We start from the raw sequence: 16,042 nt of genomic DNA on the forward strand, positions 1-16,042 counted from the left end.
TTCCAACCAATATATGCTCGTGCGTGCGATCACCTTGGCCGCAACACACCATATCTCACTGTGTCGACACTTCTTTATTGGTGGGTTAGTTATATGCGCCAATACAGATCTATGGGCTGGTCTAATATTCGGGCGTGCAGTCTCTGGCGTTGATACATCAGGAATTATAACAATGGGTACTCATGTCCCCAATGCGATAGTATTGACAAGGAGACGCCGCTGACTTGTTGTCTTAAGGTTGGTGATATTCATAGATATAGCTGGGGCAGAGGAGCGGGGGTTATTATCAGTCGATGAACTATGCTATCCCGGAATCTGGACCACCTACCTTGTCTATGACAGACACGCCATTACGCATGGAGGCAGTATTCTACTTGATATCGAAGGGATATTTCCCTTCTCTTTCCCTCTCTGGCCCCTTCCTTTCTCGCCCCTACCATAGCCTACGCATTGATTTTCAATGAGGTATTTCAGGTATTATGCGATGAATTTTCTTATTAAAAAAATGATAGTACAAATAATAGAGGGGGTAGGTGAAATGAAGGAGGTCGAGATAGAAGAGTCGAGAACATTTGACTGATTTCACATATCCAGTCCATTTGCTTGACACTAAAGTTTTCAGCGTTAGAGAATGATAATTGGGAAGTGAGATTTGAATTACCATTTGCCAGTACATCCCCTTGTTGCGGAGTAATTCCTGGTGTGACCCCCTTTCGACGATCTTAGACCCATTTCCATTCTGACTCTCTCCAAAAACGAAAATAATATCCGCTTTCTGGATAGTTGCCAGTCTGTGCGCAACTGCGACAATCGTCATACTTCTCCGTGCTGCTAGACGTTCAAGGGCACCCTGGACAACCTTTTCAGACTGCGAGTCGAGACTGGATGTTGCCTCGTCTAGAAGCAACAAGGTAGGTTTGCGTAACAATGCACGCGCTATGCAAAGTCTCTGGCGCTGGCCACCGCTCAATGCCGTCTGTGCTTTTATACCTAGATCTGTGGAGTATCCGTCAGGCAGGGATGTAATGAAGTTGTGGATCTCGGCATCAATGCATGCCTGAACCACCTCTTCGTCAGTGTATTCTGATGGGTCGAGGCCAAGCGTAATGTTGTCTCGAATGGTGCCCTCGAAAAGCCGTGGCTCTTGTGCTACCAGCGACAAGGATCGACGGTATGAGGTTGTATCTATCGAAGTGATATTTTCGCCGTTGAGGAAAATGTTCCCTTTGTAAGGGTCGTAAAATCGCTCGAGCATGGATATAACGGTCGTTTTCCCGCAGCCCGAGGCGCCGACAAATGCAACGAACTGGCCACTTTCAATGGTGACATCGAGGCCAGTGAACAATGGGTTCTCCTGTGAAGCATACTTGAAGGCAACATTTTGAAATTCGATATGAGCTCCAGCATGAATAGCTGTATCCATCTTGAGCTTTTCGGGGTCCTTGTCGGAATGGCTCAAATCTGGACGGAAGTCGAGCATTCTGTTCGCTGCAGCAGTGCCCTGGGCGATATTAGGCCCATAGCTAAAGAATTGGCCCGCTTGCTGTCCGCCTAGAATGATGGACATGTACACAACAAAGAAGGAAACCGGCTCGTACTCTCTAGACGCTAGCAGCTGACCACCGTACCAGAAGGTCAGCGCCATGGCACAAAGCTCAACGCTATCAGAGAAGGCAAACACGAGAGTAGCGAGCCATGCTTTGCGAAAAGCTTTCTTTTGCTGCTCTTGCAGAAGGTTCGAGTATCTTTTCAAAATGGAATCCTCCATTGTTAATGCCGAGACAGTGCGAAATGCTCCGATAGCTTCTGCTGCGAACTGGGAGCTACCGGAGTAAACAGCAGCATTCATGGCCTCAAACTCCAGTTCATAACGAATGCGCATAAACGCAGCAAGGAAAACGAAGGGAAGAGCAGCAAACATAGCCACGAGAGATAATTTCCACCCAAAAGAAAAGGCAATGGCCATGCACCCAATCATGCTGCAGAGTGAGATGACTGGGAAAACACCATTTAACCCGATCAAATCTTGGATCTGCTTGGGATCGGTTGCCAGACGTGACACGAGCGACCCGGAGGCATTCTCGTTCAGATCATAGAATGGAACGGACTTTTTCAGAATGTTTTCAAAATATTCCGTTCGGCAAGTGGAAGATAGTTCCTATAATACTGTTAGATCCATTATGTATTTTGAGTATAATATCCACTGACAACTGCGAGTCTGTTGGTCGCGAAGCCAATCGCTGAATAACTGGCGCCAAGTCCAAGAGACAAGACAAAGAACCACAGCGACCAAAAGTTGGCGGCATCGGTCAGTTTCTGATCTCTAAAGCTGAACACATTGATAAGCTTTGCGAAAAGCCAACTCTGTAAAGGGTACGCAGCTGACTTATGGTTAACCAGGATCAAACAACGTTCGGGAAGACTGCTTACAGGCAGCACCCAAAATGCCGAGGAGTGCTAGGAGGAAGAATGGCCCATGAGTACGAGACTCATAGATCAAAAGTCCCACGCTGGTGAAGAAGCCCCGTTTTTTAGTCTTCTTGGCCTCCTCGTGCGAGTCTTCGGCAGTAGCAGTCGGATAGTGTTCAAGCTCCTCTTTCAAAGCTTCCATGGTCTCCACTGTATCACTTTCATCATCTCCGGCGATTTCAAGTCTCTGTGCATTGACCAGGCCCCGGTAAAGGCCGTCCTCCACAGCAAGAAGCTCATCGTGAGTCCCTTCTTCAATGTTCAGACCGCCGCGAAGAACAATGATCCGATCAGCTCGTCGAACGGTGGATAATCGGTGAGCAATCACAAGTGTAGTTCGGTTCCTAGAGACACGATCGAGGGCTGCTTGAACAATCTTCTCTCCCCGAACATCAATCGCACTTGTGGCCTCGTCCAGAACGAGAATAGTAGGCTCTTTAATGATACTTCGCGCTATAGCCAGGCGCTGTTTCTGACCTCCGCTTAATTTCGTGCCGTTCTCCCCCACAAGTGTCTCGTATCCCTGGAGATTTTAAGCAACGAAAATGGAAAGTGTGAGCAGCTTACATACCTTGGGCAGCCGATCAATGAACTCATCGGCAAATGCTTCTTTGCACGCATTTTTCACTAATCTGGCTTTGACTGAGTCAGGCTCATCTTCCCATTTAGTACCGATTAATCCGAAAGAGACGTTCTTGAAAATCGTATCGTTGAATAAGAACGGCTCTTGCTGCACAAGCCCAATGTTAGATCTCCACCACTTGAGATCCAGCTGCTCAATATTGCGCTGGCCCACTGAAATGCTTCCTTGCTCTGGAGAATACCATCTCTCTGTGAGTGCGACGATAGTACTTTTACCCGATCCTGATGGGCCAACTATTGCTGTTGTCTTGCCTCTCTCAAACCGCGCGTTGAGGCCGATGAGAATTTGGGTATCCGGTCTAGAAGGATACGAAAACTGGACATCCTTGAAGACTATATCTCCTGAGTCGAGGGCAGCTGCATCGCGGTCTCCGCCAGAAGGAATTCCTTCCGAATCGATTATCTCAAAAAAGGATGCTGCTGCACTGGCCGCTTTGAAGATCATCACTAATGGCGATGCGATACTGCCTATTACGCTCACTGCAATCATGACCGAAAAGAACACCCTAGAACAGATTTGTAAGTATCGACAAAGTAGCTGGGGGGAGAAGACATACGTTATGACTGTGTTAATGTTCGGTATATGACCCTGCTGAAACAGTCTTAACCCTAGCCAGAATGCCAACGCATAGCTAGCATACATGGCAAAGAAGATAAGACCAAGTTGAAGCCCCATGATGACAGACATGCGCATTCCTCTTTTCCGAGACTCTTGGACCCATTGACGGTATCTTGTGGCCAACGGTGTCTCGGCGCCCAGTGAGATGACTGTTCGTATGGAACCAAAAACTTCCGCCGCGATTGCCGAGTGTTTTTCATCTGCTTTGTCCACATTTTGCTGGATTTTGGAAATTGCGGGCAACGTCAGAGAGCATACGATCAGAATGAAGAGTAAAGCCGAGCTGGTCGCAAGGGTAAGGGCCCACGAATACTTGAAGGCTATGATGTATGCGGCAATCAAAAGAGCGAGAGATTGGAACAAAATGGCCAGTTTGTCGGAGATACTTTGCTGAATAGAGTTGGAGGAAGTCGTGATAGCATTGACAACTGTGCCGACTGATACTTGGTCCAGTTTACTCAAAGGCTGGGCGAAAAGCGAATCCATGTATTCGAGTCGTAAAGAAGCTGAAACTCGAAGGCTGGTAACACGAAAGCAGTACTGCGGTTGGATTTTCAGCAGGTTAGCTTTGGGGGAAGTACCGCAGTTTCACTTTGGGTATCCTAGCATACCATTGAAAAGTATGTCAAGACGAACTTCGCGATGAAGAGGTAGACGATATAGAGACTTTCAAAGTTAGCCTTATGATACTGTGATGACAATTGTGACCCTGCACTTACCTTAGTCGACTAACGGAAGCTTTGAATTCGCTTTCGGTCGTTGTTGAATCAGGAAGAAAGTAATCACTGAAGCTACCGACCAGCTCGCCAAAAACGATATTCATGATAGGCAATGGCTGAGGACCGATTAGTACCTTTTTTTGGTCCTTTGCAATTGAACTTCCAAAACACAATCAACTTACGACACCGGAGGCCATGGAGCATATGAGAGCGACCATCAAGACCATGCGATCTTTGGTGGTCAGGTAGGAAAGAATCCTCTGTATATTCTTAGCGATATATTGCGACGAAGTATTCCCTCAGTCACTTGACACATACGAAATAACCGCTAAGGGGCGCAGATTGATCTTCCACATTTTTGGTATCAAGATCCCGCTTGGGTTCCTCGTTGACTTCGACAACATTGGGCTGTCGGTCATCTGTCAAATGTGGAGAATGTGACTCTCCAGTCATAGACCTTGTCTCGGTCACAGCTCCTTGGGGTGAATCTGACGAGAGATCCATCCTTTGGAGAGCAATGTTGATGGTAGCAGAGGAGAGTGCTCATCCTAGGAAGAGGATTCCTTTGAACTTTATACTCGGGACAGGTAAATTGCCTGTAACTAGATAATGTGACAGGATACGGAAATTTCCAGACTAACTCACTGTATTTTTAGATAGTAGCTTTATGATAGGCCAATAAATCTCGGATCGTCATCAATGTGGACCAAAATGGATCAAAGAGATGCCTGCTTGGCACCCCTCAGGAGTAATAAAGCTCGAGCGAGAGGTAGTTCCTAAATAGGTTTAGATCGAGATCTAACCTAAACTAGCGTACGGTCTTTCGGGGTTACTGAGAGTCCAGCCCCACTTAACAGCCTTGTGACCAACCAGAATCGAGGACCCCAGATACTTGGAAGTCCCTCCGGACTTTCGGCCTTTTCGCTTTTCCCGCAACATCCACACGGAGCCAACGATAGCTAACAGTGCGACCACGAACAATAATGAGTACTGGGCTTACATCAGCGACTATTTCGGTGAGAAAATATTATGTCCACATGCGAATCGATCGAATTCTGACTTGAGGTTATCCTAGTGCGGTCGTTGTCAGTCTAAGAAGGTATAGAGCCCTTGGGGGTAATGTCATCTTCAATGCAGCCACAATAACAATCTTCTAGATTCGCTGCAATCGAGCTACGCCGATATGTGATAGATGTGAAGCCATAGGGGCTGAGTGTGCTTACCTGCCACGAAAGCCACGAACTAAGAAACAAAGGTACATTTGCTCAGCCATGAAGCATTAATACATCCCTCTAGATTTTCATTGACAAGACTATCGCAGGACCGAAATTTCTAAGAAGAATGCTCTTCTAGAAGTTCTCGAGCGCCTCAGACGCTTAGAGGAGCATTGTGGCTTGGATACTTTCGCGGGAAATCAAGACAATGAGGCCGATTCCATGTCTATCTCTTCTGTCGAATCAGAGAACACACGGATTGCAATCCTGCCTGAAATACCGACCACAATAGTCCCACCCGGGATCCGTGATATAGTCAGTCGTATCAAAGATGAAGGCAGTCAATCCATGCTTCTCTCTAGTGTCTTCTGTCACCTGCAACAGATCCAACCGTGCTTTCTCGCAAATGAACAATGCTTCTGTACCATTACTTCCGCCATGTCGGAAGTCGAGTTCATGCAAGATACAGAGCCTACGAAGCCATCAGAAGAGTTGTCCATTCCAAAAGACTTGGCCAAACAGCTCATAGACTGTAAACACATCTGACCCGTGCTTGATGATTCATTCGCTAACGTCCAATCCAGATTACTTCAGCTTCTGCGATTTCGAAGGCTTCAAGATGCCTCTCGAAAAATCATTTCTAACTTCAATTCCTGATCTGCTCGAAATACCCCATGTTCAACTAGATTGTACCTCCCAACTCATCTATTACACCACTCTTTTCCAAGGCCTCGTTTTAAAGCCAGAGACACTCCCAAGAAGAGGAACCTTGATCCATATTCTATATCGGAAATGCGTTTCTCTCAGCGAAGACTGGCTGAAAAATATCAAAGATACCCCAGCCGACTTCTTTGCAGCATTGACACTGGTAAGACAACTAGATACTTCTCAATATAACACCAATGAATTAACAATTTCAACAGATGTCATTGTCCCTCGAATGTTGCAATATCGATTTATCCTGGAAAGCCCTCGCCCAAACATGCAGGATATCTAAAGCCCTAGGACTTTTCTCCGTGGATGAGACACCTTCCGAGGGAGGAGATAAACAACTTTCCACAGAGCCGGAATCTCTCCCACACCAGGCGGAAGTAGAGCGAAATCGAAAACGGTTCGAATTCTGGCACATTTTGCGAACGGATTGTTTTTTTCGCATGTGTTACGGAAAACCAACTCTCATCCCGGCAGGATCGTGGAAAGTCAATTTCCCCGACCCAAATATCAGCAGCGTTAACCATGAATCATCCCGCTTCATAAATATCCATTTCATCGCGTCTATGCGACTGACGCTCATTGTGATGAAATATCTTGATTGGGTTGACGGAGGGAAAGATCCTGATCCCGTCTCCCATGATGCGACAATTGACAGTTTTATCGACGAGGTTGAGCCAATATTATTGGATTGGGATGTGGTACGTTTCACACTAACTTGGAACACCAATTTACGAAATCTTTCATTCCTAATTTATCACTCTAAAGGAGGGCCTTCTTCAAATGGCTACAAATCACCTCGAGATATGGTTCTGCGTCGATGTACTATTCAGCACTTACAAAATGCTCATCGTCCTCTATCAATCGAAAAAATGCGAACAGAGTCATATCCTACCAGCCAAGGCTGTGGATATATCCAGAAAATCCGTGAAAATCTTCCAATCTCTTCTTGGATCGTCGGAGTATGCGTTGTGGGGCGTCAGGTATGTCAAGCATACAACTTACCTTTCCTCGTTTGCGCAATTAATTAACCGTTCGAACAGTATCTTATTACTCCACCAGTTCATCCCCTTTTTTATCCTTTGTTTGGATATCATTGGAAATCCTGACCACGCCAATCTCGAGGAGGATCTCGTATCCATAACCTGGGTTAGCGATTTTGCCGAGATGGTCATTAAGGAACGAGTCGAGCTCAGGCCAGTTATGCTCATCATTAAATCTATGGCTACAGCTTGCCAGCAAACGAAAATAATAAAACTAGCGCGAGCTACTTGAAATGGTGTTAAAAGTGGCCGTTTCTTGCTTCCCATTCACCATGTCATCCTTAATTGTGGTAGTAGTAGCGGTAGTAGTAGACTATAAATAGAGGCAAATAAGAATATAAATATACCCTTCATATCTCTAGCGAATAATACTATAGTATTTTCTAATAACCGGGATAAATCGATATTAAGTAGTTTCTAAAGTATAGCCCTTGTGTGAAATGAATACCTAATCGTCGAATAAAAGTCTCCCACCGGCCATTCTTTTCGAGAAGCTTGGTAACTCCGGGGACTATCCATTTTTCTCAAGTATAGCCAATAGAGCAAAATGTCTTATAGATGACTGAAATATCAACCCCCAGAGCACAGGGTGAGTCAGTCACTCCCGTTTTGGTCATTAGCTGAGTGTTCACAACGCTAAGTTCACATATTCGATTCATAAATGGTCTGCAGTATTGTTGAATCCTCTCACATTGCCCATCTCACAACCCCAATTTATGCTTCTTAATCCTCGCACCCACTCCAGCGAGAATAAAAACGACAGAAACAAGTACACCCCATAGAGGGATGTGAATCGCTATCACGTTGTAGGTGGTCTGCGTCGCCGCCACGACAGTCGCCACCTCCAGCAGTAGCAAAACATAGCCGCTCCAGCGATGATACTTGTAAATACGCTTCCCAGCGTCGACACTGCCGAAAACGGTAACCGGCAAAAAGTACTGAAGAGCGCCGACCACGGCTTGTAGCACGATAGCGATGTAAGTAGCCAGACCTAGAATTCCGTGGGGAGAGACAAAGTGCGGATGAGAGCCCTTGTTAACCTCGATAATGACAAAGGCAGATATAAAAAGGGCCACGCTGAGTAGTTGTAAGATGTGGTGGATGCGAGTACCAGTACGTTTCTGTTGCGGGGTAGCAGTTGGTTGTAAGATGAGAGCTGCTTGAACTTGAAGCAGCAAGGCGGAAATTCCGAGTAACTGAATATCCAGTTAGTGTTGGGGATATTTTGTTTGGCTTCTTATATCTCCTTACTGGATGCGGGGTGAATAGCGAGAGGGGAAGGGATAAGACTCCTTGCCAGACCAACGCCGCTAGCTAATGTATTTTATTAGTCTTCTGATCTTCTAAATTGGTTGGAATGCTCTCACAATCCAAATCCCTGCTTGCGCGACACTCGCTGTTCCTGAATTTGGAGTTAGTTATGGGATTTCGACCAGAAGCTTTCACGCTCACCTGTGAAGAGATTCCGATAGATACTCTCATCGGGCTTTTGTGTGACATCGCCTGGACGGCCCAATAGAGGCTCATCTTCTCGCGCTATAATTGTTGCGGGGTGATCTTGAGGAATTCCTGTTGCTGAGGCCATGATGAATGATGCGCATATGAACAATTCAGAGAAAAAAGATCAAAGAAAAGAGGATGAGGGCGGTGGCTAATAACCCTTGCGTTGCTTTTTGCTTTTTTTCTCAGGTGTAAATGCACATCTACAAACATATGTGTTCTGTGCGAATCACAAAGTACTTGATTACTGAAATTATTCGTGATCGTCGCTATCAATGACGTTCTGCATCACATCCGCTTTTTGCCGAGAGCTGAAAAGGCCATTCAGACGCAGTCTATTGCAAAACCTGACTTGGCAAAATAAAATAAAATGTCGCGATTTGGACACGTTACTCTGTTATTCTCACTTTGTTACTCCAAATTAATATTGAGTCTCACAAGTACGTGGCCATCTTACTATGCTGATACTGCACTACTCTAGAAGACTACGTACAATTACTGGGGCCAAATTTCAACTGAAGAATTCCATTTGATCTAAACATCTAAAATCCAATCACTAAAGCACTGAAGCACTAAATATCGCAATTAACGCCTAGGCTCAGGGGAAGGAGCACCACTCCGGTCACCCCGATCAGGCGAAATCCGGTACTCAATATCGGCAGGGACACAAAAGTCCAAAAAGATCATCATGCTCTCGATATCAGCAGCGACTCGGTAGTTGCTGGTGGGGTCCTTGACAAGAGCATCTTTGAAATATTGCACCCGCTCATAGAGCTTGTTGCACTTGGCAGTCCAATTAGGGTTGTGGTAGGTATAACGAGCCTGTCCGGCGATTCTCAGGCCCTCAATTCGCAGAAGCAAAAGAGACAGAGAATTGATAACCATCTTTCCGCTCCCTTTGTGGTTGTCCTGGAGGATGTCAATCTGAGCGTGCAATGTGGTCATGAAATGACGACGCTCCTCTTCGTACGTACCGTAGGAAGTGCGTGCAGGCATGGTGTTGGTGAAAGTAAGAGTGGATTGTGAGGCTTACTTGTGATAGTGGCTTTTGAGCTGATTGCTTGGACACTGAGTAGCTGGTAGATGATGAGACATGTAAGGGTGGTGCCATCCGGCCTGCTTTATATCTTTTTGTAACCATCTGATCGAGTACTTGGTCAAAGAGAGACAAAGCAACAATGGTCTTTATCGGATTCTTTATATCTTAAACATAGCACATAGATTCGAGCCGGAGGATTCACATTTAATAAAGTAATGCTAGCACAAAGGTGTGTATCATCTTCTTTGTGGTAAATGGTAATAGACATCCATTTAAAGTCTATATTCAGCCGCCTTTCATGATATTCACCAAGGCATTGTCAACACAGGCCCTTCCTCTCCAGACCCAACCCTTCCAAAGACCACCTCCGCTCCCAGATTCTTCGGGTCCAAGTTCATAACAATATTGAACAAAGAACTACTTCTACTCGAGATATGGCGCGATGGATCCTCCTCGCAACATAGTGCCTGAGGCTTGTTATACGTATCGGAGAAGATACGTTCTCGCAATAAAGCGGGTGTGATAGCGTCGCCCTGAACACCATCCTGAATTAACTCCTGCGTCAACTCCCCTAGCCGCTGAAGCCGGATAGGTGACCCAGATAGCCAGGGCGGCTCATTCACATAGCGATTCTCAAGGAAGTGGTTAGTATGTCTAATAATCCCGGATGCATCCTCGAGGATATGCTTGTCTCCAACTGGTGATAGCTCAAGCCCTAGTGCTTTGGTACTGTCCGCACAAAGGATATGCTGAGCAGAGGCGACACCACCCAAAGACTCGAGGGTCTTCACGGCATTATCGACAGAAGTACTCTCCAAACACAACCGAAGCGCAACATGGATCGGGACTTTGCTACTAATCATCGGTTTGGCGCGAATTGCATTGAGACAAGTTCCGACGCCGTTGGCATTGAATCCAATCTTGCCGACGATTCCTGCCTGAAGACAGTTAATTACATATTAGAATATAGACGCATACAGGAGTCCTCACCTCGGCAATCATATAGATAGTAGGTTTCCCAGCCTGTTCAATTGATACCATCGCGAGGTTCTTCTTGACAGTCTTTGTCCAATCCCAGTTCTGTGAGAGCACTCGTGTCGTCTCACTTTTCTTCCAGCTGAGTGTTGTGCAGCCGTCGGAAAATCGGCCTAGTGCTATCTCACTTCGGCAGTTGAGCGCAATTATGTCGAGCACATCTAGCCCAGCACCCTCGGCGATACCTTCCATCTCCGTGAATAAATGAGGTGTTAGGCTCTGGAGGGTGGGCTGGAATTCAGTTGCGACTTCGCGCACATCTTTCCAGGCTAGTTTTGAGGTGTTCTGGAACATAAAGTCGTAGATAGATATCTGGCTATGGATTTGTTCCCGCAATGCGCGACCATGTTGTAGTCCGATCTAATTGTAATTCATATGAGTTAGCTGGAGTTCTTGTCGCATGCAGATGTTCATATTGGAGAGTGTACTTCTCGAGGAGTGCCATGGAGCTTCAGCTTGATTGGCTCGTTTTCAGACATCTTGAATTTACACAATAACTATACAGATGATCAAAGCCAAGGCTATCTTCAGCTATTTAATTGACTTGAGACATCAACAGCCGAGCAAGGTTCCCCTCAGTTGGAGTCATTCGGGGTCTAGCCGATAAGCATCGCAATGACCTGCCCTAACTGGCTATCATATGATATTCCAACAAATAGAAGCTTTATGTTGTGATGTTATACAGGGAACTAGTGGTGACACACTAGTCTCCAAAACACCCCGATGTAAGACTTATCTCGTATACCTACTGCCGAGGTTGTGTAGATTATCACAATATATATAACACCGATAACACCATCTTTGTGTAAGCATTTCATTTATGTTGATTATTTATCTTCCCATATAAATCATCTATGCGTCTTTAATCAAATGCTTGAATAACTTGTCCAGGTAATAGGCAGACTGCTTGGGATAGCGAGTCTTTTCTTCGGACTCAAAGTCGATAAATGTGGAACCGAAGCGATCCGCATACCCAGCGGCCCATTCTAGAGAACATCAGTCAATTATTCATATAGTGGATGAAGAAAACAGCCACTTACCCCAGTTATCAGTGAATGTCCAAGCAAAGTAAGACCGGATATCAACTCCGTCTTCCTTCACAGCACGCGCCAGCGCATTGCCAACATAGCCCTCAAAGAATCTGATGCGGAACTCATCATTCAGAACCTCAGGCGTGGGGGCTGTTTCACCCTTGGCGGTGGTACCATTCTCAGTCACATAAATTGGCATCTGGTATCGTTTATAGATCCAATTTAACAACTTCCTGAATCCCCCAGGGGCGGCCCGCAGCCACGGGGTATCACTTTCCTCCCCGCGAGACACACCTTGCTTATTCTCATCAAAGATCTCCACATTACCCTTATGGTCATTGATATCAGGCGCAGATGTTGTATGCTTCACAAAGAAAGTCGTATAGCTATTCATACCATAGAAGTCCGAGCTCCCGAACACAAGCTTCGATTCCTCCTCCGTGAACCTCGGCAATCGGTCACCGAGCTGCGCCCGCATCGACGCAGGATAATCACCCGTTTTGTACAACGGGTCCGCAAACCAAGCAATCTCGAACTCGCGCGCACGCTCCGCAGCTTCTTGGTCGCGTGGGTCCTCCTCATCCCACGGCTCGGACCAATTACCATGCAGTGTGATACCAATAGTTCCCTTCTGCTGGGGCTGGAACTCCTCCCGGTACAAGCGCACAGCATGACCATGCGAGACGAGTTCAGTGTGCGCGACGGTGAACGGCTCTGTGGATGAATCCCCCTCGGCATTGCGCTCACGGAAAGATGATCTACCTGGTGCGTGCACGCCCGCGGCATACCCGGCGAGGGTATAGACTCCCGGCTCGTTGTATGTAATCCAGTGCTTGACGCGGTCACCGAAGCGCTCAAAGCAGACGCGGGCGTAGCGCACAAAGTCCGGCGTGTAGGCTTCCTGGTTCAGCATGCCTCCGTACCGATCTTCCAGGGCTTGGGGGATATCCCAGTGGAATAGAGTGATGAAGGGGGTGATTCCATTGCGGAGGAGCTCGTCGATGAGATCGGAGTAGAATTTGATTCCTTGTTCGTTGACGGGGTCGTCGCGGCCGCCAAGGGGGATGATTCGGGACCAGGATAGAGAGAAGCGGTAGGCATTTACGCCGTAGGACTTCATGAGCGCCACATCTTCGCGGTAGAAGTCGTAGGCTCGGACGGCGTCATCGGCTGTGCTTCCATCGGCGATTTTGCCCGGTGTGTGGCCGAAGGTATCCCAGATTGACACGCCTTTGCCGTCCTTGTTCCAGGCGCCTTCTATTTGGGCTGCTGCTGTGGCGTACCCATGGAAGAAGTCAGGTCGGAGCACATCCTTGAGATCTTGCACTGAATTCAAATCCATCTTGCTGTGTTGTAGGATTGATGAGATTATGACAGGGGTGACAATTTATTTTCTTAGCTTGGAGCTCTCATCGATGATGCCCCGCAAAGACATTATCCGGATAAAGTCTTATTGTTGTCTTCGATTTACCCCGAGACTAGGATATGCGGGTGTTGCTCCGTGGTGGTTTAGGAAGTGCAGGGACCTCGCCTTAGCTGTTTATACGGAGTGGATATAGGCGACGGTGGGGATGCCAATGTTTGGAGGACGAAAGTACCCTAAGGTATTAAAAATCATACAGTTGAGAATTGAAGTCTTTTGTTTGACTAATTTATTAATCTAGTTGATCCTATGTTCACCACCACCAGTAATCTCTACTTGTAACTCATTGTAGTAAACAAGTACAGTCTCTCCACGCTCCGAAATTATAGTCAGTTCACCTACAACACGGCCATTTTCGAAATTAAATTGCAACTCAAACCCACCACGCGCCCGCACTCCTCGGATGGATCCAGTCCAGTCCATCGGACACGCTGGAAGGATGCGAATCACCCCGGACTCGTGGGATTGAACCAGCATTTCAATAATACCCGCCCCACCACCAAAGTTGCCATCGATTTGGAATGGAGGGTGACTGTCTAGTAGATTGGACAGAGTGGACCGGGACAACAGCAAGTCTAGATGCCTGCTACATTCATCGGCTTCGAGTAACCGTGCGTGTAGGTTGATCAGCCACGCGCGACTCCAGCCAGTATGGCCGCCACCATGTTCCGCGCGTCGACGTAGAACTACCCCGCACGCTTCTGCCAACTTCGGGGTTTGTGTTGGCGTGATTGCATTTCCAGGATGTAGAGCCCACAAATGGGACGTGTGACGATGTCCGGGTTCGACCTCAGCATAGTCAGTGGCCCATTCCTGTAGATACCCAGCAGGGGATATCTGCATTGGTGGGAGGCGAGACTTTGTAGCCTGAACTGCTGGAAGAAGGGCATCATCGAGATCAAGTCTCTTTGCACAAGATTGGAAGGCACCCAGAATAGCGTCTATGATTTGGATATCGATCGTCGATCCTTCACACAATACGCCCTTTTGGCCCTTGTGGTCGTAGAACGAGTTCTCTGGAGAAGCAGACGGACTGGTGACAAGATATTCACCATTGGCGTCTTTGACCAAAAAGTCGAGGAGAAACTCTACGCATCCACGCAGGGTGGGGAACATCCGACGAAGGAATCCTTCATCGCAGGTAAATTGGAAATGATCCCAGATGTGGTAGCAGAGCCATGCACCACCCAGGGGCCAGATACTTGCCGGCATCCATCGATCAACGGGGGCTGTATCGGCCCAAATATCAGTATTGGAATGGGCTGTCCATCCTCGACATCCGTACATGATCCGAGCTGTGACTTTACCGGGTTCAACCATGCGTTCGAGTAAATCAAACAGAGGGATTTCGCATTCGGACAGGTTACACACATTTGCAGACCAGTAGTTCATCTGAAGATTGACATTGGTGGTGAACCGGGAGCCCCATGCTGGATGGAAGGATGGGTTCCAGATACCCTGGAGGTTTGCAGGAAGTGATTTGTGCCCATCCCGACTACATGATATCAGGAGATAGCGATTGTAGTTGTGGTAGAGTGCGATGAGCCCTGGATCTCGAGAAGACTTCAGACGTTGATCGGTTGGAATTTCGGGAGAGTCTAGTCCAAGCTGCAATTCCATTCGGTCGTATAAAGACTGGTAATCCGCAACATGACGGGCGCGGAGGTCCTCCGAAGAGTGGCCCAGGGCATCCTCTGAATCTTGCTTGGTTCGCTGATCAATGTCTTCATGTCGAAATGTTGTTTGCGCCGCAATAATCAGCAGTGTATCGCTGGAGTTCACCACCAGATTATTTCCAATTTTGGTAATTGTGCTCTCAGCACTGTCGCAACGAACAGACACGATGCAGCACGCTCGATTACTATTCTTTCCCCCAGGCGTAACATGCATGGTGATGGAGTTACTGGTAGCACTGACATTGTCAAGCCACTCATTTGTTTCAAATTCCAAGTCACTCATGCGGGTTAGACGAACGACAAACTCAGCCTTGCTCGAGGAACGCAATCTGATCGCAAGCACATCATCCGGGTAACTGGCCAGGACTTCACGTTCGAAGCGAACACCCTGGTACTCATAGCTGACATGCGCTGTAGCACTTGTGAGGTCCAGTGAGCGCCGATAGCTTGTAACCTGATTGGGATCATGTCCCAAATCCAAGAATAGGTTTCCTAGCGGCTCATAGTTCCGCTGGCTGATAGGGTTAGCGAAAAACGCCAGCTTGGCGATCTTCTCAGCTTCGACATGGTTCTCCGCGCGTATAGCTTCTCTTAGGCGCGGTAGATACTCGAGCGCATCTTGCGGGTTGCGATCTTGTGGTCCTCCATACCACACGGAATCTTCATTGAGCTGTAGCATTTCGGTGTCGGTACGTCCATACACCATGGCGCCTAAGCGCCCATTCCCGACTGGCAGGGCTGAATTCCAGTCCTCCGCAGGTTGCTGGTACCATAATTCCGACATTTTCAATAATATTCAATGGGTCTGGTCTGCTGGTCTGTGTTGGGATGATGTATCAATATGGCCTAGCCCTGGTGACCAAGGCGGCGGTTCGGTCCGTCAGCCGCGAATTTTGAACAGAACAGGCTGAAAGACTGTAA

The 16,042-nt window shown here is 47.3% G+C and overlaps 6 protein-coding genes across 6 annotated transcripts; 1 reads left to right on the forward strand and 5 right to left on the reverse strand.

Moving 5' to 3' along the window:
• Positions 1 to 582: 582 nt before the first annotated feature.
• On the reverse strand, positions 583 to 4,953 carry N7487_002739 (ABC transporter B family protein; the record flags this gene model as incomplete). The annotated part of the gene is made up of 10 exons (XM_056870486.1): positions 583 to 609; positions 662 to 2,158; positions 2,209 to 2,381; positions 2,431 to 2,992; positions 3,041 to 3,617; positions 3,669 to 4,270; positions 4,342 to 4,396; positions 4,450 to 4,565; positions 4,632 to 4,709; positions 4,768 to 4,953. The coding sequence occupies 10 exons, from the start codon at positions 4,951 to 4,953 to the stop codon at positions 583 to 585; spliced, it is 3,873 nt and encodes a 1,290-aa protein (XP_056735270.1).
• Positions 4,954 to 5,606: 653 nt separating this feature from the next.
• N7487_002740 (transcription factor domain-containing protein) lies at positions 5,607 to 7,649 on the forward strand (the record flags this gene model as incomplete). Its single annotated transcript, XM_056870487.1, has 6 exons — positions 5,607 to 5,704; positions 5,771 to 6,195; positions 6,248 to 6,531; positions 6,587 to 7,075; positions 7,143 to 7,357; positions 7,418 to 7,649. Coding segments are annotated over 6 exons (1,743 nt in total), but the record flags the coding sequence as incomplete, so codon positions are not given.
• Positions 7,650 to 8,118: 469 nt separating this feature from the next.
• N7487_002741 (cytochrome b561 domain-containing protein) lies at positions 8,119 to 9,002 on the reverse strand (the record flags this gene model as incomplete). The annotated part of the gene is made up of 4 exons (XM_056870488.1): positions 8,119 to 8,613; positions 8,669 to 8,731; positions 8,785 to 8,819; positions 8,870 to 9,002. The coding sequence occupies 4 exons, from the start codon at positions 9,000 to 9,002 to the stop codon at positions 8,119 to 8,121; spliced, it is 726 nt and encodes a 241-aa protein (XP_056735272.1).
• A 500-nt stretch (positions 9,003 to 9,502) lies between these two features.
• N7487_002742 (uncharacterized protein) lies at positions 9,503 to 9,913 on the reverse strand (the record flags this gene model as incomplete). The annotated part of the gene is made up of 1 exon (XM_056870489.1): positions 9,503 to 9,913. The coding sequence occupies one exon, from the start codon at positions 9,911 to 9,913 to the stop codon at positions 9,503 to 9,505; it is 411 nt and encodes a 136-aa protein (XP_056735273.1).
• A 348-nt stretch (positions 9,914 to 10,261) lies between these two features.
• Positions 10,262 to 13,364, reverse strand: N7487_002743 (uncharacterized protein; the record flags this gene model as incomplete). Its single annotated transcript, XM_056870490.1, has 4 exons — positions 10,262 to 10,894; positions 10,947 to 11,307; positions 11,875 to 11,977; positions 12,032 to 13,364. The coding sequence occupies 4 exons, from the start codon at positions 13,362 to 13,364 to the stop codon at positions 10,262 to 10,264; spliced, it is 2,430 nt and encodes an 809-aa protein (XP_056735274.1).
• A 318-nt stretch (positions 13,365 to 13,682) lies between these two features.
• N7487_002744 (glycoside hydrolase family 95 protein) lies at positions 13,683 to 15,905 on the reverse strand (the record flags this gene model as incomplete). Its single annotated transcript, XM_056870491.1, has 1 exon — positions 13,683 to 15,905. The coding sequence occupies one exon, from the start codon at positions 15,903 to 15,905 to the stop codon at positions 13,683 to 13,685; it is 2,223 nt and encodes a 740-aa protein (XP_056735275.1).
• Between the last annotated feature and the right edge of the window lie 137 nt (positions 15,906 to 16,042).

Source organism: Penicillium crustosum (genome assembly GCF_028827405.1).
Source record: "Penicillium crustosum strain IBT 35664 chromosome Unknown utg000001l_segment0_segment0, whole genome shotgun sequence".
NCBI lineage: Eukaryota > Fungi > Ascomycota > Eurotiomycetes > Eurotiales > Aspergillaceae > Penicillium > Penicillium crustosum.